The 22,541-nt window shown below is 38.8% G+C and overlaps 1 protein-coding gene across 4 annotated transcripts; it reads right to left on the reverse strand.

Annotated features, from left to right (window-relative positions):
- Nucleotides 1-666: 666 nt before the first annotated feature.
- On the reverse strand, nt 667-20,872 carry LOC127841803 (kelch domain-containing protein 8A-like). 4 transcript variants are annotated; one of them, XM_052370919.1, is made up of 7 exons: nt 20,795-20,872; nt 16,815-17,063; nt 15,913-16,065; nt 7,901-8,065; nt 5,455-5,661; nt 4,837-4,929; nt 667-3,214 (listed from the first exon to the last, which is right to left on the reverse strand). In XM_052370919.1, the coding sequence occupies exons 2-7, from the start codon at nt 17,047-17,049 to the stop codon at nt 2,967-2,969; spliced, it is 1,101 nt and encodes a 366-aa protein (XP_052226879.1). In that variant the 5' UTR covers nt 17,050-17,063; nt 20,795-20,872; the 3' UTR covers nt 667-2,966. The 4 variants fall into 4 exon arrangements, with proteins under 4 accessions (XP_052226879.1, XP_052226857.1, XP_052226868.1 ...); XM_052370897.1 differs by having other exon boundaries at nt 20,737-20,845; XM_052370908.1 differs by having other exon boundaries at nt 20,706-20,839.
- Between the last annotated feature and the right edge of the window lie 1,669 nt (nt 20,873-22,541).

Below are 22,541 nucleotides of genomic sequence, written 5' to 3' on the forward strand. Positions count from 1 at the left end.
TGGCGACCGCAGTGATGGCCTTAATAAGAAGGTTGTGAACAAGCAGTTTCCTCAGCTTTCCTATCAAGTACAGGCTCTACAAGTCCCTTGTAGTCGTCGGCTTACTGAGAGACTGTGAGACCACGATGCTTCACAGGATACAGGCATTCGAACATGTCTCTGAAAACTGCTCCGCATCCCTTACAAGGAGCACAAGACAGACGAGTATGTTTGGAACATGACTGCAACACGTGTATGTCCACAAGAGCCACTACTGGCGACCGTCAAATGTCAAAATAATGGTTGATGTGTTGTTGTTTTTTTTCTTTTGGGGCATCCTTGTCTTGTATTAAATTGTTGAGTCTTTAATTTGAAACTTTGGGCAACTGTTTGTTTTATCTTTTGTAGCAAAGGTTTTTAATGACATATTTTGGATTTAAAGTCTGGCCAAACATTTTGAAATATCCCAGGTGATTGGATTTTTTTATTATTTTAATGGTGAAATGTTAAGATTGTAAGAACTGTTTTATAATATTTCCCATTTTATGGTCACTTTACATTATGGTTACTTTAATCTTTAAAGTAAAATATTAATAATTGATGTGTGTAAAACTTAACATCTTGATTTCGATTTGTCACAGAGTATTGGTGATAACCATTGCTCACATGCCATAAAAAATCACACAATTGAGAAATATTGTAATTTATTAGCATATAATATAAAGTGCACTATATTGTGCAGTAAAAATGCATAACAAACTACCCGTGTGCAGAAAAAATTAATAACAAACTACCCAGTAGTGGTTATGAATAGTTTTTGGGTACATGAAACTTTAAGATTGTATAGGAACACAATGAACTAGCTGCATGATTAGGTAAATCTACCTTACAATTTGTAGTTGACAACTAAAGGCACTGTAATAGGCATCAATACATGTTTTGAATAAAAAATTGGACAATCCTAACGCTTGTCAATAGACAGCTTCTAATTCCTTAACACGCTGCTTTAACAGACTGCAAATGAAGTGTTAAGACTACAATTATATATATAAAAAATAAGTGAAAACATGTGAAATCAATTGTAGAATCATAGGAACCAAATGCTGCAAAATAAAAAACTTCTACCTAAAAGTCTGATGAAATAACATATTTCAACAAATGCTACTACAAAATACACCAAAAATGTTAAGAAAGCTTCTTTATAATTTTGGAAAATGACGAAAGCTCCTCCTTATGAACATTTATATGAAATTGTTGATTTTAAAAAACAGCTCATAGATGCATTTCTATTTTAAGCTAAGACACCCATCTTGTGCAGTGAATAGGAACCAAGTGTATGTGTGGTAGAGATCCCTCCAACAACATTTGCGTAGGACTTTCAACATATGTACATATGCATTAAGATTGGATTATATTAAGATTGGCTTATATTTTAAGAAAATGTGTCAAATATACAAAATATAAACACAGTTTTAAGCAGCACTTTCAATGGAGCAATAGATTTTGGCAGGAGACCATTTCAGGAACATTTGTGTGAAATATTGTACCAATCTAACCATAGATTAAGAACAAAGACATATTTCTGTTTACCTTTGGTGGCCATATTTTGAAATGAAGCAGAACCATATGTAGATGTTAGAGTACCCTTCAAATAGTAGTGTAAATTTTCATGAACATAGGCGAAAAACTTATGAAATTATGTCAAACATACAAACCTTAATATTAAAATATAACAATGGCAAAATGCCCAGCCAGTTTTCCCTAAACTAAAAGCTGAGACATTTCATAAAAAAATCTGCCAGTATCAAAATCAATACAATTTTGCATTGATTGGTAATTTTTTTCTAAAATTCTGATGAATTGAGCAAACAATTAATAAACAAATAAGAAAGTATTTGAGTTTTACATTATTTTATGAGTTATAGAAATAATTAAATAAGAAGCGCACAGATAATTGAGACTATTTAAGGAATTTTATATAATTATTGTATAATTAGAATATGTAATTATGTACGGACACATTTTTTTGTGCATAAAAATAGTATTTAATATTTTCTTGTTAGTCATTTACACTGGCATGGGTGTAATCTTTCAAACAGCATTTATTGTTCAAAGAGGGCTCAGAGATCCATTAAATGGCACAAACAATTATTGTTATGACCAGTGATCAAAGAAAACCAGACTTGCAGCATGTGCGTCAAGTCATAGAATCAATTATCTCTAAAGACAAAAAATATAACATTTATATATTTCTTGTATCAAATTATTGACAACGATATATAAATGCAAGGCATACATTAAATCATTTATAATGTACTATACATTTGTGTACTGTTTAGTGCATGCTGAACCAGTACAAATGATTGTATGAGCAGTATAAATTGTCGTCTATGGTAAAACCAAAAAAGTCATGCAAAAGCTACAATTTTATAATAAAGCATACAGTCAAGCATACAACATACATAGAAAATACTTACGGGAATCAACATTCAGTATTTTTGGACATCCTTCTGTTCATGAAATTGCACTGCAGGACCAAACATGAGCAGCTTCATGAAAAATAAGTCATATGCCTATAAGCGGACAGAATACCTCCAGCCAGCCTGTCTGCTAATTAAACCACTTAGTCTTACGGTACTTTGTAGCAAAGGAGTTTGTTCCTGACCAGACTGTGCACATGGCCTGGATTTTCTGAAGCATCACTGGCTGCACAGGGCGTAAGAATATTTCTGCATGATGCAGGCTCATATTCAGAACTGCTGCATGAACAATGAAAAACACTATTATTCAGAATACCATTTCCTAATAAGGGTAACAAAGCTTTAACATCTAACAATCATCAATTCTTAATAATTATTTTCGCTACCTAAGGGAAACAAGAGCCCTATGTAGCGTGTGTTATGGTTGCAGACAGAGCCTTGAATAGGGAACAAAGTTTGCTATATTCTACTCCACAAGGCAGAAGGAATTTAAAAACACAATCACTCTCATCTGTTTTTCTTCTTATTTGATTTGCCTGCGGGCTGTTTTGCCTGTTCCTCCTCTATGACATACGCGATACATTCCACACAGTTGGTGGGGCCCTGTGCTGATAGGCCACCTATCATGTAAAGCTTGCCACCATGCTGGATGTAGGCACACGAGCAGTGGGACATGGCCATGTCTTTCCCAGTAGACCAGCTGTCTGTCTCCACGTCAAAGAGTTCAATAGTCTCCAGTGGCATACCCTTGTTGCCTGGCACAAATATAAACAGCATTTATAATTCAAACTTTTACATCATCAATGCAGATTTTGTGTTTTTGTATGATTTAAGATATATTAACATTATACAAATGAAAAAAACATTGAAATTCAGGTACTTATGTTTCATCAATGCTTAATAATACAATTTTCAGTATTCAATATTAAAAAAACCCATCTGCATACAAGAAAAAAAAATTACCATAAAAAATATAATCAAGGGCTGTTTGTAAAACATGCATGCCCCCCATATGGGCTCTCCGTTGTAGTGACAGCCATTGTGTGAATATGTTTTTTGTCACTGTGACCTTGACCTTTGCCCTAGTGACCTGAAAATCAAAAGGGGTCATCTGCGAGTCATGATCAATGTACCTATGTAGTCATGATCCTAGCCATAAGCGTTCTTGAGTTATCATCTGGAAACCATTTTACGTATTTCAGGTCACTTTGACCTAGTGACCTGAAAATCAATATGGGTCATCTGCGAGTCATGATCAATGTACCTATGAAGTTTCATGATCCTAGGCATAAGCGTTCTTCAATTATCATTCAGAAACCATTTTACTATTTCGGGTAACCGTGACCTTGACCTTTGACCTAGTGACCTGAAAATCTATAGAGGTCATCTGCGAGTCATGATCAATGTACCTATGAAGTTTCATGATCAAAGCCATAAGCGTTCTTGAGTACCTACGAAGTTTCATGATCGTAGCCATAAGCGTTCTTGAGTTATCATCCAGGAAACCATTTTACTATTTCAGGTCACCGTGACCTTGACCTTTGATATAGTGACCTGAAAATCAATAGGGGTCAACTGCGAGTCATGATCAATCTACCTATCAAGTTTCATGATCCTAGGCATAAGCGTTTTTGTGTTATTATCCAGAAACCATTTTACTATTTCAGGTCACTGTGACCTTGACCTTTGACCTAGTGACCTGAAAATCAATAGGGGTCATCTGCAATTCATGATCAATGTACCTATGAAGTTTCATGATCCTAGGCATAAGCGTTCTTTAGTTATCATCCGGAAACCATTTTACTATTTCTGGTAACCGTGACCTTGACCTTGGCCCTAATGACCTGAAATAGAGGACATCTGCCAATCATTATCAATCTACCTATGAAGTTTCATGATCCTAGGCATAAGCGCTCTTGAGTTATCATTCGGAAACCATTTTACTATTTCGGGTTACCGTGACCTTGACCTTTGACCTAGTGACCTGAAAATCAAAAGGGGTCTTCTGCGAGTCATGATCAATCTACCTATAAAGTTTCATGATCCTAGGCATAAGCTTTCTTGAGTTATCATCCGGAAACCATTTTACTATTTTGGGTCACCGTGACCTTGACCTTTGACCTAGTGACCTCAAAATCAATAGGGGTCATCTGCGAGTCATGATCAATCTACCTATCAAGTTTCATGATCCTAGGCATAAGCTTTCTTGAGTTATCATCCAGATTCCATTTGGTGGACGGACATAAGGACGGACAGGACCGACATGAGCAAACAATATACCCCCTCTTCTTCGAAGGGAGGCATACATATGATCATAATTCAATCAACTACAATATCATAATTATTAGTACACAATATAACTCTGATTGGTACACACCTAATCCACCAGCACACACCACTTTTCCTTCCAGAACAGCAATCCCAAAATCACCTCTTCTAGTGGGCAAGCTTTTACACACCTGCCATGTTTCTGTAAGGAACAAAAAGTCATATACAATACCGGTACTTGGATTTTAATTGTTTATCAACTTTCATAGATGTTTGTGCAAATCAATTGATAATATAATATTATCATAGATTTATTTGTGGTGCTTCATTGAAATTAGTTGTTAGATCAAGCCAACTTAAATTTTAAGATTATTGCTTGACAGCACACAAATATCAAGACGCCCATCAACGTATATATCCGTTAATCTGAGCAAGCCTTCATCAATACTTACCAGTAAATGTATAAAGCTTGTGCAAATTTGATCACTGCAGAGATGATATATTTTGGTATAAAAATGTTTAACAGGAAAAAATTAAAGTTTTGGAAGAGAAGGGTAAGTTTTTGGATATAAAACAACAAAACAAAATAATCCCCAATAGCGTTACAGGCCACTAAAGAACCTAATGTGTAAAATGCAGAAAATCAATCAGTGTGAACCAACTTGGAAAGAAACTCAAAGTTAATTTCAATCATTTAATTAACACTGATTAATAAATACAGTAGTACCTTTCTCCAGGTTGAAGACCTCGCAAGCATCTGAGAAGCCTTTGTTTCCAGGCTGAATAAGACCACCTATGCTGAAGATGTGGCGGTCAGTGGCAGTGTACATGGCAAACACGCGCTTGGATGGAACATTGGGCAATTTTCTCCACCTCTCTGTAGCAAAGTCATACACCTCTAAGGCAAGGCACGGCTCCTTTCCTACCCTGCCACCTGCAATATATTATACGGTCTTTTCATACCAATAACACACTGCAGAACAATGTTGGTTTTAGACATGCTAACTAATTTAATTTATTAGCTCATCTGAGCATAATATGCTCATGGTAAGCTTTTGTGATCGCCTTTTATCCGTTGTGCATCGTAATCATTTGCCTTCTTTACACTCTAGAGGCCACATTTATTGTCCGATCATCATGATTTGTCCCCAAGATATCTTTGATAAGTTTAACAATGGTTCTATTTGCTTGAAAAACATGGCCCCAGGGGGGCGAGGCATTTTTCCTTATATGTCTTTATATGGCTAGAGAAAAACCTTGTTAACACTGGAGACCACATTTATTGTCCGATCTTCATGAAACTTGGTCAGAAGATTCATTTCAATGATATCTTGGTCGAATTTGAAAGTGATTCCAGTTTGTTCAAAAACATGGCCACCAGGGGACAGGGCATTTTTTTCCTTATACAGCTGTATAGAAAACCGTATAAAAGACATATGTATAGTCCAATCTTCATGAAACTTGCCTTGGTCAGAACATTTGTTCTAAACATATCTTCAATGAGTTGAAAAATGATTCTGGTCTATTTAAAAAACATGGCTGACAGGGGGCAGTCATTTTTCCTTATATGGCTATCGTTAAACCTTGATAATACTCCAGAGTCCACATTTATTGTCCGCAAAGTTCAAAAATTGTTCTGGTTGGTTGAAATAAATGGCCGCCAAGGGGCAGGGAATTTTTTCCTTGTGTGGCTCTATATAGCTATAGTAAAACCTTGTAAGCACTCTAGGCCACATTTTTATGTCTGATCTTCATGAAACATAGTCAAAAGATTTGTCCCAATGATATCTTGGGCAAGTTCGAAAATGGTGCCGTTCGGTTGGAAAACATTGCCACCAGGGGGGCGGGCATTTTTTTTATATAGCTATAGTAAAAACTTGTTAACACTTTTTAAGTCACATTTATTGTCCAATCTTCATGAATAAGAATTTTTGTTTAAATGATATCTTGGATATGTTTGAAAATGGTTCTGGTCTGTAAATAAACATGGCCGCTAGGTGGGCGGAGAATTAATCCTTAAGATTGCTTTAGTAAAACCTTGTTAGCACTCTAAAAGTTACATTTATTGTTCACTCTTCTAATAAAAGTTGGTCAGAACATTTGTTCTGATGACATATTGGGCTGCAAAGAACAGGTTGATTCCCTTGTATCTCAGGTGAGCGATTATGGGCCTGTCAGGCCCTCTTGTTTTAAAAGCAGTTAAGTTACAGAATTTAAAGTTTATCATTAAAAAGTAGCTGAAACAACCTTATAAAACACATTGTATCCATTACAAAGGAGCACATACAGACCTTTGACATACAGTTTATCATTAACTAGGAGCAGATACAGACCTATGACATGCAATTTATCATTAACTAGAAGCAGATACAGACCAATGACATACAGTTTATCATTAACTAGAAGCAGATACAGACCTATTACATACAGTTTATCATTGATCAAGAGCAGATATACCATATGACATACAGTTTATCATTAACTAGAAGCAGATACAGACCTCTTACATACAGTTTATTATTAACTAGGAGCAGATACAGACCTATGGCATACAGTTTATCATCAACTCTGAGAACATACAGACTTATGACATAGCGTTTATCATTAACAAGAAGCAGATACAGACCTTTGATATACTGTTTATCATTGATCAGGAGCATATACAGACCTATTTCATAAAGTTTATCATAAACCAGGATCAAATACAGACCTATGACATACATGTACTGTTTATAATTACTATTAACTAGGAGCAGATACAGACCTATTACATACTGTTTATAATTATTATTCACTAGAACAGATACAGACCTATGACATGCAGTTTATCATCAAATAGGAGCAGATACAGACCTATGACATACAGTTTATCATTGATCTGGAAAACAAACAGACCTATGACATACAGTTTATCATTACATACCTATGACATACAGTTTATCATTGATCTGGAAAACAAACAGACCTATGACATACAGTTTATCATTAACTAGGAGAAGATACAGACCTATGACATGCATTTTATCATCAACTAGGAGCAGATACAGACCTATGACATACAGTTTATCATTGATCTGGAAAACATACAGACCTATGACATACAGTTTATCATTAACTAGGAGCATATACAGACCTATGACATACTGTATCATTAACCAGGAGCAGATACATACCTATGACATACAGTTTATCATTGATCAGGAACGAGAATGTGGCATATCTTGCAGTAGGCATTGGTGGCAGAGCTTTCCATTTGTTCTCTTCAATTTTGATAGAGCTCATGGCATCCACTGGGTTTGTGTCAGCACCATTACCTCCAATAGCTATTATCATGTTGTCTGAAAATGAATATTGCATTGCAATTGTAGTCTCTATGTAAAAAACAGACATATCTTGATACATGAATACAACTTTACAAGACGGCTGTAAAGCATTTCAAAATGAAGGTGTAAATACTGAAGACCAAAATATAGATCTCTAACACGTACTTCCACAGACATTGCTGATTCTCTCTCACACTCACATATACAGACAGAGAATATTGCCAGCCTGCCATATGGGAGGCTCTCTAACACATAGCTCTTCAGACAGTGGATATTCCTAGCCTGCCATATGGGAGGCTCTCTAACACATAGCTTTTCAGAAAGTAGATATACCCAGCCTGCCATATGGGAGGCTCTCTAACACATACCACTCGTACAGTGGATATTCCTAGCCTGCCATAAGGGAGGCTCTCTAACACATACCTCTACAGACAGTAGATATTCCCAGCCTGCCATAAGGGAGACTCTCTAACACATACCTCCACAGACAGTAGATATACCTAGCCTGCCATATGGGAGACTCTCTAACACATACTTCTACAGACAGTAGATATACCCAGCCTGCCATATGGGAGACTCTCTAACACATACTTCTACAGACAGTAGATATTCCTAGCCTGCCATATGGGAGACTCTCTAACACATACTTCTACAGACAGTAGATATTCCTAGCCTGCCAAATGGGAGACTCTCTAACACATACTTCTACAGACAGTAGATATTCCTAGCCTGCCATATGGGAGACTCTCTAACACATACTTCTACAGACAGTAGATATTCCTAGCCTGCCATAAGGGAGACTCTCTAACACATACCTCCACAGACAGTAGATATACCCAGCCTGCCATATGGGAGACTCTCTAACACATACTTCTACAGACAGTAGATATTCCTAGCCTGCCATATGGGAGACTCTCTAACACATACTTCTACAGACAGTGGATATTCCTAGCCTGCCATAAGGGAGACTCTCTAACACATACCTCCACAGACAGTGGATATTCCCAGCCTGCCATAAGGGAGACTCTCTAACACATACCTCCACAGACAGTAGATATACCCAGCCTGCCATATGAGAGACTCTCTAACACATACTTCTACAGACAGTAGATATTCCTAGCCTGCCATATGGGAGACTCTCTAACACATACTTCTACAGACAGTAGATATTACCAGCCTGCCATAAGGGAGACTCTCTAACACATACTTCTACAGACAGTGGATATTCCCAGCCTGCCATAAGGGAGACTCTCTAACACATACCTCTACAGACAGTAGATATTCCTAGCCTTCCATAAGGGAGACTCTCTAACACATACCTCCACAGACAGTGGATATTTCTAGCCTGCCATATGGGAGACTCTCTAACACATACCTCTACAGACAGTGGATATTCCCAGCCTGCCTATAAGGGAGACTCTCTAACACATACCTCCACAGACAGTAGATATTACCAGCCTGCCATATGGGAGGCTCTCTTAACACATACTTCTAACAGACAGTGGATATTCCTAGCCTGCCATATGTGAGACTCTCTAACACATACTTCTACAGACAGTGGATATTCCTAGCCTGCCATATGGGAGACTCTAACACATACCTCCACAGACAGTGGATATACCCAGCCTGCCATAAGGGAGGCTCTCTAGCACATACTTCTACAGACAGTGGATATTCCCATCCTGCCATATGGGAGACTCTCTAACACATACTTCTACAGACAGTGGATATACCCAGCCTGTCATATGGGAGACTCTCTAACACATACCTCCACAGACAGTGGATATTCCCAGCCTGCCATTTGGGAGGCTCTCTAACACATACCTCCACTGGACAGTAGATATACCCAGCCTGTCATGTGGGATGCTTTAACACTTACATCTACAGACAGTGGATATTCCTAGCCTGCCATAATGGGGGCTCTTTAACACATACCTCCACAGACAGTGGATATACCCAGCCTGCCATGTGGGATGCTTTAACACTTACATCTACAGAAAGTGGCTATTTCCAGCCTGCCATGTGGGGGCTCTCTAACACATACCTCCACCGACAGTAGATATACCCAGCCTGCCATGCGGGATGCTTTAACACTTACATCTACAGACATTGGATATTTCCAGCCTGTCATGTGGGGGCTCTCTAACACATACCTCCACCGACAGTAGATATACCCAGCCTGTCATGTGGGAGACTCTCTAACACATACCTCCACAGACAGTAGATATACCCAGCCTGTCATGTGGGAGACTCTCTAACACATACCTCTACAGACTGTAGATATGCCCAGCCTGTCATTTGGGAGGCTCTCTAACACATACCTCTACAGACTGTAGATATGCCCAGCTTGTCATTTGGGAGGCTCTCTAACACATACATCTACAAACTGTAGATATGCCCAGTCTGTCATTTGGGAGGCTCTCTAAAACATACCTCTACAGACTGTAGATATTCCCAGCCTGCCTAGAAGTGGCAGGCTCTCTCTAACACATTCATCTACAGACAGTGGATATCCTCAGCCTACCAAGTGGCAGGCTCTCTCTAACACATACCTCTACAGACAGTAGATATACCCAGCCTGTCATATGGGAGACTCTCTAACACATACCTCCACAGACAGTAGATATACCCAGCCTGTCATATGGGAGGCCCTCTAACACATACCTCCACAGACAGTAGATATACCCAGCCTGTCATGTGGGAGACTCTCTAACACATACCTTCACAGACAGTGGATATACCCAGCCTGCCATGTGGGAGGCTCTTTGACACATACCTCCACAGACAGTAGATATACCCAGCCTGTCATATGGGAGGCCCTCTAACACATACCTCTACAGACAGTAGATATACCCAGCCTGTCATGTGGGAGACTCTCTAACACATACCTCCACAGACAGTGGATATACCCAGCCTGTCATGTGGGAGGCCCTCTAACACATACCTCCACAGACAGTAGATATACCCAGCCTGTCATATGGGAGGCCCTCTAACACATACCTCCACAGACAGTAGATATACCCAGCCTGTCATGTGGGAGACTCTCTAACACATACCTCCACAGACAGAGGATATACCCAGCCTGCCATGTGGGAGGCTCTCTGACACTTACATCTACAAACAGTGGACATTCCCAGCTGACCATATGGGAGGCTCTCTAACACATACCTCTACAGACAGTAGATATATCCAGCCTGTCATGTAGGAGGCTCTCTAGCACATACATCTACAAACTGGATATTTCTAGCCTGCCATATGGGAGACTCTCTAACACATACCTCTACAGACAGTAGATATTCCTAGCCTGTCATATGGGAGGCTCTCTTACACATACCTCCACAGACAGTGGATATTCCTAGCCTGTCATAGGGGAGGCTCTCTTACACATACCTCCACAGACAGTGGATATTCCTAGCCTGTCATATGGGAGGCTCTCTTACACATACCTCCACAGACAGTAGATATACCCAGCCTGTCATGTGGGAGACTCTCTAACACATACCTCTGCAGACTGTAGATATGCCCAGCCTGTCATTTGGGAGGCTCTCTAACACATACCTCTACAGACTGTAGATATGCCCAGCTTGTCATTTGGGAGGCTCTCTAACACATACCTCTACAAACTGTAGATATGCCCAGTCTGTCATTTGGGAGGCTCTCTAAAACATACCTCTACAGACTGTAAATATTCCCAGCCTGCCTAGATGTGGCAGGCTCTCTCTAACACATTCATCTACAGACAGTGGATATCCTCAGCCTACCAAGTGGCAGGCTCTCTCTAACACATACCTCTACAGACAGTAAATATACCCAGCCTGTCATATGGGAGACTCTCTAACACATACCTCCACAGACAGTAGATATACCCAGCCTGTCATATGGGAGGCCCTCTAACACATACCTCCACAGACAGTAGATATACCCAGCCTGTCATGTGGGAGACTCTCTAACACATACCTCCACAGACAGTGGATATACCCAGCCTGCCATGTGGGAGGCTCTTTGACACATACCTCCACAGACAGTAGATATACCCAGCCTGTCATATGGGAGGCCCTCTAACACATACCTCTACAGACAGTAGATATACCCAGCCTGTCATGTGGGAGACTCTCTAACACATACCTCCACAGACAGTGGATATACCCAGCCTGCCATGTGGGAGGCCTTCTAACACATACCTCCACAGACAGTAGATATACCCAGCCTGTCATATGGGAGGCCCTCTAACACATACCTCCACAGACAGTAGATATACCCAGCCTGTCATGTGGGAGACTCTCTAACACATACCTCCACAGACAGTGGATATACCCAGCCTGCCATGTGGGAGGCTCTCTGACACTTACATCTACAAACAGTGGACATTCCCAGCTGACCATATGGGAGGCTCTCTAACACATACCTCTACAGACAGTAGATATACCCAGCCTGTCATGTAGGAGGCTCTCTAGCACATACATCTACAAACTGGATATTTCTAGCCTGCCATATGGGAGACTCTCTAACACATACCTCTACAGACAGTAGATATTCCTAGCCTGTCATATGGGAGGCTCTCTTACACATACCTCCACAGACAGTGGATATTCCCAGCCTGCCATGTGGGAGGCTCTCTAATGTACATGTATATGTACATGTAATTCATAATGTTCTGTATTTGATTTTTGCCTACACCAAGATTACTAGCCACTACAACTGTGTCCTTTACCTAACAAACTAATGACCTTAACGCTTACGCTTGGAAGCCATGATGGTTAACTTGAACTGACAATTAACTTATCAAATAATCTATGCAGGTCTTATCAAGGAGAAATTTAAGACAGGAATGACTATCAAAATGATTGTATTTAAGGCAATGTAATTGATATGAAACCAGTTAATTTCCTTGATGAGTTGATAAAAGCCCCATATTTGTCTTTGATATTTTCGGCAATTAGTACATTCATCGTGAGTCACTTAAAAACAAAGGCTAATATTTACACTTTTGACAAACTGTCAGATGCATAAAAGAAGCAGGCGACTACCAAGTCCACTGGTAAGATGTAAATCACGTGACTACACAACGTCATGGCGGCTATTTTTTTTTTTACAGTTGCGAAATCGTTGATTTTTATGATTGCAGTGGTCGTTGTAAGCTATCAAAATGGACTTTTGGGAATATAAAAGGGCGGTCTTTGGTTTTTGTTCGCAGGTGGGCTTTATTCGCAGGTTCAATATATAGTGAAATTGTTCGGAGGAAATCGGTGTGGTCGATATTGACTGTTGGTCGCTATTAACAGGTGGTGGCTCAGGCAGGTTGGACTGTTTATATACCCAGCCTGCCATATGGAAGGCTCTCTAACACATACCTCAACAGACAGTGGATATTCCCAGCCTGCCATGTGGGAGGCTCTATCACATACCTCCACAGACAGTGGATATACCCATCCTGTCATGTGGGGGCTCTAACACATACCTCTACAGATAGTGGATATTCCTAGCCTGCCATATGGAAGGCTCTCTAACACATACCTCCACAGACAGTGGATATTCCCAGCCTGCCATGTGGGAGGCTCTAACACATATCTCCACAGACAGTGGATATACCCATCCTGTCATGTGGGGGCTCTAACACATACCTCCACAGACAGTGGATATTCCTAGCCTGCCATATGGAAGGCTCTCTCACACATACCTCCACAGACAGTGGATATTCCTAGCCTGCCATATGGAAGGCTCTCTAACACATACCTCCACAGACAGTGGATATTCCCAGCCTGCCATGTGGGAGGCTCTAACACATATCTCCACAGACAGTGGATATACCCATCCTGTCATGTGGGGGCTCTAACACATACCTCCAGACAGTGGATATTCCCAGCCTGCCATGTGGGGGTCTCTCTAACACATACTTCTACAGACAGTGGATATACCTAGCCAGGCATGAGGGTGGCTCTCTAACACATACTTCCACAGACAGTGGATATTCCCAGCCTGTCATATGGGAGGCTCTCTAACACATACCTCCACAGACAGTGGATATACCCAGCCTGCCATGTGGGAGGCTCTGCTAACACATATCTCCACAGACAGTGGATATTCTCTCTCACACTGACGTCTACAGACAGAGAATATTCCCAGCCTGCCACATGGGAGGCTCTCTAACATATAGCTCTTCAGACAGTGGATATTCCTAGCCTGCCATGTGGGAGGCTCTAACACATAGCTTTACAGACAGTGCATATTCCCAGCCTTCAATGTGGGAAGCTCTCTTATACATACCTCTACAGACAGGGGGTATTCCCAGCCTGCCTTTAGTTAACAGGGACTTAGGGAGGCTCTCTAACACATACCGCTACAGACAGTGGATATTCCCAGCCTGCCATTTGGGAGGCTCCCTAACACATACCTTTACAGAAAGTGGATATGCCCAGCCTGCCATTTGGGAGGCTCTCTTATACATACTGTACCTCTACAGACAGTGGATATTCCCAGCCTGCCATTTGGGAGGCTCTCTAACACATACCTCTACAGACAGTGGATATGCCCAGCCTGCCTTTTGGGAGGCTCTCTAACACATACCTCTACAGACAGTGGATATTCCCAGCCTGCCATTTGGAAGGCTCTCTAACACATACCTCTACAGACAGTGGATATGCCCAGCCTGCCATTTGGGAGGCTCTCTAACACATACCTATACAGACTGTAGATATGCCCAGCCTGCCATTTGGGAGGCTCTCTAACACATACCTCTACAGACTGTAGATATGCCCAGCCTGCCATTTGGAACTCTAACACATACTCTACTGACTGTAGATATGCCCAGCCTGTCATTTGGGAGGCTCTCTAACACATACCTCTACAGACTGTAGATATGCCCAGCCTGTCATTTGGGAGGCTCTCTAACACATACCTCTACAGACTGTAGATATGCCCAGCTTGTCATTTGGGAGGCTCTCTAACACATACCTCTACAAACTGTAGATATGCCCAGCCTGTCATTTGGGAGGCTCTCTAACACATACCACTATAGACTGTAGATATGCCCAGCCTGCCATTTGGGAGGCTCTCAAACACATACCTCTACAGACTGTAGATATGCCCAGCCTGTCATTTGGGAGGCTCTCTAACACATACCTCTACAGACTGTAGATATGCCCAGCTTGTCATTTGGGAGGCTCTCTAACACATACCTCTACAAACTGTAGATATGCCCAGTCTGTCATTTTGGAGGCTCTCTAAAACATACCTCTACAGACTGTAGATATTCCCAGCCTACCATGTGGGAGGCTCTCTAACACAAACCTCTACAGACAGTGCATTTCCCCAGCCTACCAAGTGGCAGTTGTCTCTAACACATGCCTCTACATACTGTGGATATTCCCAGCCTGTTGTGTTTGGGGGCTCTCTAGCACATACCTCTACAGACTGTGGATATTCCCAGCCTGCAATGTGGGAGGCTCTCTAACACATACCTCTACAGACAGTGCATATCCCCAGCCTACCAAGTGGCAGTTCTCTCTAACACATACCTCTACATACTGTGGATATTCCCAGCCTGTTGTGTTGGGGGGCTCTCTAGCACATACCTCTACAGACTGTAGATATGCCCAGCCTGCCATGTGGGGGGCTCTCTCTAACACATACCTCTACAGACTGTAGATATGCCCAGCCTGCCATGTTGGAGGCTCTCTCTTACACATACCTCTACAGACTGTAGATATGCCCAGCCTGCCATGTGGGGGGGCTCTCTCTAGCACATACCTCTACAGACTGTAGATACGCCCAGCCTGCCATGTGGGAGGCTCTCTCTTACACATACCTCTACAGACAGTGGATATCCCCAGCCTGCCAAGTGGCAATCTCTCTCTTACACATACCTCTACAGACTGTAGATATGCCCAGCCTGCCATGTGGGAGACTTTCCAGCTTGGTCCAGCTCTTATTCTTGATGCTGTACACCTCCACTGCAGCCACAGGCTGTTGGGCCTCACCCACACCACCAATAGCCATGATCTGGTCACCTACTACACCTGAGTAGGCAACAGATGATACAAATGGGAATCAGTTCAAAAATCATCATAAATAAATCAAAACGGAAACTCGTTGATTATCCAGGCAACTCAGAATGTTTTGACTTTGGGGACCAAACTGTTTTCCACTTTTTGAAACAAATAATATAATCTACTAGTCAATGTTAGGAATTGCTATTCCCTACTTATTAAATTGATAATCATATACTGGTACAATATACATGCAAGCAGCTTTAAAGGGACCTTTTCACAGATTTTGGAATGTATTGTAGTTTGTCATTAAATGCTTTATAACGATAAATATAAACATTGGATTTAAAAATCCTAGTAAAATACAAGAATAAAATTAGAGAAAAAAAGTAACCCTTAACTGGGCGCGAACCACTGACCTTTGGAGTTAAAGACTAACCCTTAGACCACTCTGACATCCGTGCTCATACAGTGAGTGACGTATTTTATACTTTATAAGCAATCCTCGTAGTGTCACAAATATAACAACAACAACTGAACTTTCCAAATTATTCAAATGTTTCACATTGCAACGATTTATAATTTTCAGGTTTTAAAATTGTTAAAAGATGCCTATAATGGATATTTTAGTCTAAAATATCCATTTTAGGCATCTTTTGACGATTTAAAAACTAGGAGGGACAATTATTGAAATTATTGCTATAAGATATTGTCCTAATATTAAATATATATAAAGATGAAACAATTCAAACCGTATCATAATTTTAATTTAAACATACCAACAGCAGGAGCAGCTCTTTTTGTAGGCAAGCATGGAAGAGTTGTCCATTTGTTTTTATTTATGTCGTACACTTCAAAACTGTCTACAGGCTGTCCCATTTGATCGCACCCTCCAACCACATAAATACAGTTATCTATCACCACAGGACTAGAAAAGACTCGAGGATACACCATTTTCCGAAGAGATTCGCTTTTAAAAACCCCATTGTTGACTGATGGTTCATTTGAAGCCATGTTTTTCTTCTAGTCTGCAAAAAAGACCAGCTTATATTATCTTTCAAGTTTGTTATGAGTTCATTATCATTACATAAGTTTTTAAAGTAAAGAATGATACTTTAAACCGACCATTGGTTTATTTCTCTTATATGCATGTGATTGGATGATAAACAGATTTTTTCCGGTATGTTCAATTTGTATGAAAATATCAATAGGTCACGCATTATCTGCTTTGACATTCATTGAAGACAAAGTCAAACATTAGTTTAGTAAGTGAAGCAACTTCAGCTTTGTTAAAAATTGTTAGCACATTTTATTCTACATATCATGTATATTTTCTCCGTATATAACTTCAATCTGGTTTATTGCTGTATTTCATCAAACTCATGCATGGAAAAGGAATTTTTGGGTTTTACACCTGAAATGCCTTAACACCATAAAGTTTTTAGACTAACATCCAGGCATGTTAGTCTTATTTATAAGACGCGCAAAGAATTTAGAGATACTTTTTATATGGGCTTAATTCTTTGGAACGTCTTATAAATCGGCGAAGGACCAATTACGTGATGGAAACCAGAAAGTTTAAATTTTCACCAATTTGCGTAAAATAGCCAAATAACATAACATTAAGTTTTAATTCAGAAGTCCATCTTTAACTCAAATATTGTCGAATTGAATTACTAACCTTACCCCATGTTTTGAAACAGATTTTAATATCAACCAATCAGAAAAATGCAGTTTGTCGACACCACAGTGTAACGTGAACACGTAATTTGTCTTAAAATGTCATATAAGTAATTCATCAGCGAGTGAATTACAACAGACTAACGCAAACTGTGCTTCCCGCCATTTATTCTTCACATTTAAACCAGATGGTTTACATGGAGGTTATGTTATTTATTAATATCTACACAGCGAGCGAATCAGTGATATTGAAAATTTGAAAAGTGGTTGGATTTAAATTGCTCAGGCGTGCAAAATTCAAAGTGTCATCACATAAGTTTTACGGAACATAATAGAGAAATGAATTATCTACACAGGTATGTAAATATTATTGCAATCCATTGATATTAACTGTCTGATATCAGTGCTTGAATGTTGCGCACAAAATACTTGCACAACAATATAGACAAAGATGGAAAACTTTCAACCATTGTTTTGGTATTTCCCCCGTTGTACGCTCCAAATATTACCAATATAAAAAGTAGCTTAATATTTGACAGCATCAACAAGTTGGACTACCAGGCATGTGCGCCTTTTGCTTCATACAACATAAAAATATATGAAGGAAAACATGAGTACAAAGTGTGATGCTCATCACAGGGTTCGACGCTAAGGCACGTCCGACAGACATTGTCTAGTAAGATGGGTGGTCGGGCTAGTAAAACTGCGGGCTAGCTTGTCCGACTGGTCGTACATAAATTATAAAAAAATCTATACTGATTCATATAATTATAAATAACTGCTGTGAAAACCTTTACTTTTAATGTGTAAAGTTACTCTTGTATCTGTTATTTACATTTAAACAAAACCAGGGTTGGCACCAATCGACCGCCCCCGGTTTTAACCGGCGGTTTTTACCGGTTAAAACCGCCCCGGTCAATACTCCCAAAGTGGTCATTACTGGTCAATACTGGTCGATTGAACTTTACCCCCAATTTTGATTAATATTCCATGCTAAATTAAACAATATTGATAATATAAATTAAACAGACATGTTGCCAATAATGTCTTAAGCTATTAAAACCCACTATTTTATACCTGTTCATGCAATTTGTAGGCCAATCTCTCAAAATTTTGCAAATGAGTCAAGTTGGTCAATTGGATTTTGCTGGTCGATTTAATATTTTTTTTTTAATGAATTATGAATGCATAGAAAATTCTGTGCTTGATTCAACAAGAACCTGTCAATTACTGTGTATTAGTTGTTCCTCATGCCCCACTGTCTCCACACTGTTTCACAGTCTTCAAACCTATACAGGTTAGGGCACCCAAAACTGATAATAGGGCCTTACACAGCACCTTTGACACATCCCTTACTTGTCATGTATTCTTGCCTGGATTTCTTTAACAAAATAGTGAAAAAATATTTTATTTTACCATTGATAAAAAAAAACACAATTGGTAAACATTATTTGTTGCCAAAATCAAGAACTTTTATTGCTTATTCATTTGAAGACCAATTGAACTTTAAAATGAGAAAACCCTCTTAATATAGAAAGGAGACAAGTTAGAAGTAACTATTAAATTAATAACATTAATAGCAAGTTGTCTCATTTTGTTTGAGTGAAATGATATAGCCTAAGGGCAGATTTGCTTCATTGTCACTATCAGAGACATATCAGTGCATGCATTTTATTACCAATTAAGGCTTAGGGGCCACATCATTTATGACCCTAGAAACCACAAGAGTTCTGTTTGTCCATCAGCTTATCAAATAGATATATCAATAGATCAGTGAAATACTATGGTAACTACAATAGTAATAATACTTCAGTAACAGATGTGATACACTGAGATAAAGATATTGCCTTAGTTCTTTTGTATTTGAGACCGTTTCCATAAATAATAAAGAAGTATTTTTTACAGCTTTAAAGCTTTTTTTTTACAATAGATAACTCAAAAAAAGTTTATCAATTACAGAATAATGATTGATTTAATATAGAATAGCTTAAATTCTTCCTTTGTCATGTTTAATTGCTACAATTTTCAATCGACCAGTATTGACCAATAATGACCAGTATTGACCGGTTTTAACCGGGTATTGACCGCCGGCCCGGTCAATACTCAATTGACCGGTCAATATGCCAACCCTGAACAAAACTAGTATATTTAAATAAACACGGAGCATTCACATGATTCATCGCTATTTTAAGACGCAAAGGAGAGCTTCATGCAGAAATTGCTTGTTTCAATTGGTCAAGTTGTCATGAATATTAATGATTTTCTGCAGTGTCGTAAAACTGTAGAGCATGATTTTACGACTTCTATCGAAAATCGGTATCGTCAATGTTAACATTTTTGCGTAGCAGACAAGATTATGTAATTTAAAGAATGGCTTTGTTCAAGTTCGGATTTTTGTCCGACAAATCAGGGCGGGAATACAACTCGGGTACAGTCTTATATCGACCGGGTACGATTAAGTATATTTATAGTACCTGGGGTACATGTAAGTATACTTAAGAGTACCCGGGGTACATGTAAGTAGTACCCGAGCCGACAATGACCAATCGAGCTTAACTGACACGAAACGTAAATATGAAGAAACACGAAAACGTCAATTTTATCCTAGATGGAAAATCGAGTCAGTTCCCATGGCTTGAATTTGACAAAGAAAAGCAAAAAAAAAGGGTTATTTTATTGTTTTACTCTATGCATAAAAAAATCTGGTGTTCACTGATTATTTACTGATAAATCCTGATTAAACAGTTACATGACACGATTGTGTTCATTTGCTATGTCATTTATGGTCTAGTAGACATCAGGTTCCGGCTAGTACATTTTAAGAGGAGCTGGTCCGACGGTCTTGCTGTAAAAAAGTAAATGTCGAACCCTGCATCATACATCGAGGATATAATGATTTATCCGAATTACACACTTCCGAAATAAGTTCCAATATTAGGCTTTTTTACACAACAAGTTACGATCAACTAAGACAAACATTTATACCTTCCAAATTCGCACAATATCATCGCAAAACCTTACCCTGAATTATTTAAGGTTAATTGTTAACAATGAAACAATAAAAAATAGTAATGTTTACATTAGACACCACCCAGGAAACAATTGTTAAAACAAACATTTATTGTAAAAACTGAACAGGGTTAAAAAACACCAAAATATCCTGTTCTTGTCAAATTACCGGTATTTTGAAAACAATTTGACATTAAATAATTAGCTGTAACAAAACCTCACATGATAAGACATGTTCAATATGAATTCATTACATGAGAATATCAAAAACACGTATAGGTGGTTAAGGGATATATATTTCGTGCATTCATACCTTAAACGCTTAGAACTTCCTCAGAGCGTATAACCTGCGGAGTACCGCAAGGGTCTATATTAGGGTTTGGTAAAAGGTCATTTGCCTACAGGGGATGCACTTTGTGGAATAATTTGCCACAGACTATTAGAGACTCTGTGACATATAATAACTTAATAACTTAAAGTTATGTGCTATTTGAAAATGTATTAGTCTCCTTGATTCTTAACCATATTTTTATACATTTTGTTTTGAATATTTCTTTGTCTGTAAGTTGCTCAGATTGATTGTTAATTGCTTGTTGTCACTTCTTCTTCTTCTTCTTCTTCTTCTTTTTCTTCTTCTTCTTCTTCTTCTTCTGGTACAGAACTCCTTTTCAACATAATATTTTGTACCGGCGCCTATTAGTTAAGGGGTGAAAACTGTACAAAAGGTGCTAGGTTGGGTGTAAGATTAAAATTATTTACATTGTAAATGTTTACAGGTAGATACGTGGGACAATGGCGGTCTCAGGAGTAAGGGTTTTGAATCCTTCCACTTAGGCTGCCTCGTGTATGTGGGAGGTAGTGAATTCCATTGTATTACTGATCTTGAGTAGAATGAGAATTTATAAGAGTCTTTTGAGGTTTGTATATGCCTAAAACAAGGGTTACTGATGAGTCTGGATCGGCGGTCGACGGGAACAAGGAGACTATCTGGAGGAGTTATGGCAACTGTGTGGTGGAAAGCTTTATATAACATGACAAGACGAAATTTTGTTCTGCGTGTATAGCTATTTACCGACACAATCAAAGGCATTATGGTTCTGTACAAGGCATATATAAATACAAATCATATTTTGTGTTTGTAAAAATCCACATGCTAATAATTAATAGCTATATATAAATAAATAATAGATCTATATACACATATAAGATACTACATATTCTAGTAAAAAACAAGGAGCTGGCACTCATAAGTAAAAAAACAACTGACATGCTAAATAAAAGTGATGAAGAGATTATTATGTAGTTTTAAAATTAAGCCATGAGTGTTTTAATGAAAGAAAGTGATATAAATGGATTGAAAAAATTACTAATTTAAGAAATAAAGTTAAAATATTATTCTACCATATATTTAACACATACAAACAAAAGTATGTTGAAAGTGTATTTTACTTGATAGTGGTCTAACTTACATTAAATACTCAGTTTCCTTACATGAACAAAGTACAATCTCGGTGTGCATGAAGCATAAATAACAAGCAAGCAAAAAACGCATGAATCATAAAAAACAAGCAAGCAGCAGAAAGCCAATTTTAGCAACTTACATATTTAATAAAACAGACATATATCACAGTGTGCATGCAACACATATAAGCTTATGATAAAAGTAAATTTTACTTAATATGAATAATAATATTGATATACTTATATGTTTAATAATAATTTTCTTACATGAAAGAAAAAGCATATATCACAGTATGCAAGAGACATTAAACAAGCAAGCACAAAAAGCATGATCATAAAGACAAGTGGTATCTGTT

The sequence above is a fragment of the Dreissena polymorpha genome, chromosome 1, assembly GCF_020536995.1.
Source record: "Dreissena polymorpha isolate Duluth1 chromosome 1, UMN_Dpol_1.0, whole genome shotgun sequence".
Lineage (NCBI taxonomy): Eukaryota > Metazoa > Mollusca > Bivalvia > Myida > Dreissenidae > Dreissena > Dreissena polymorpha.

Coding starts and splice junctions, on each gene's coding strand:
- LOC127841803 (XM_052370919.1), bottom strand. CDS start 17,049: ATGGCTTCAAATGAACCATCAGTCAACAATGGGGTTTTTAAAAGCGAA. Junction 16,066..16,814: donor AAGAGCTGCTCCTGCTGTTG/GTATGTTTAAAT, acceptor TTGCCTACTCAG/GTGTAGTAGGTGACCAGATC. Junction 8,066..15,912: donor CATATCTACAGTCTGTAGAG/GTATGTGTAAGA, acceptor ATTCATTTTCAG/ACAACATGATAATAGCTATT.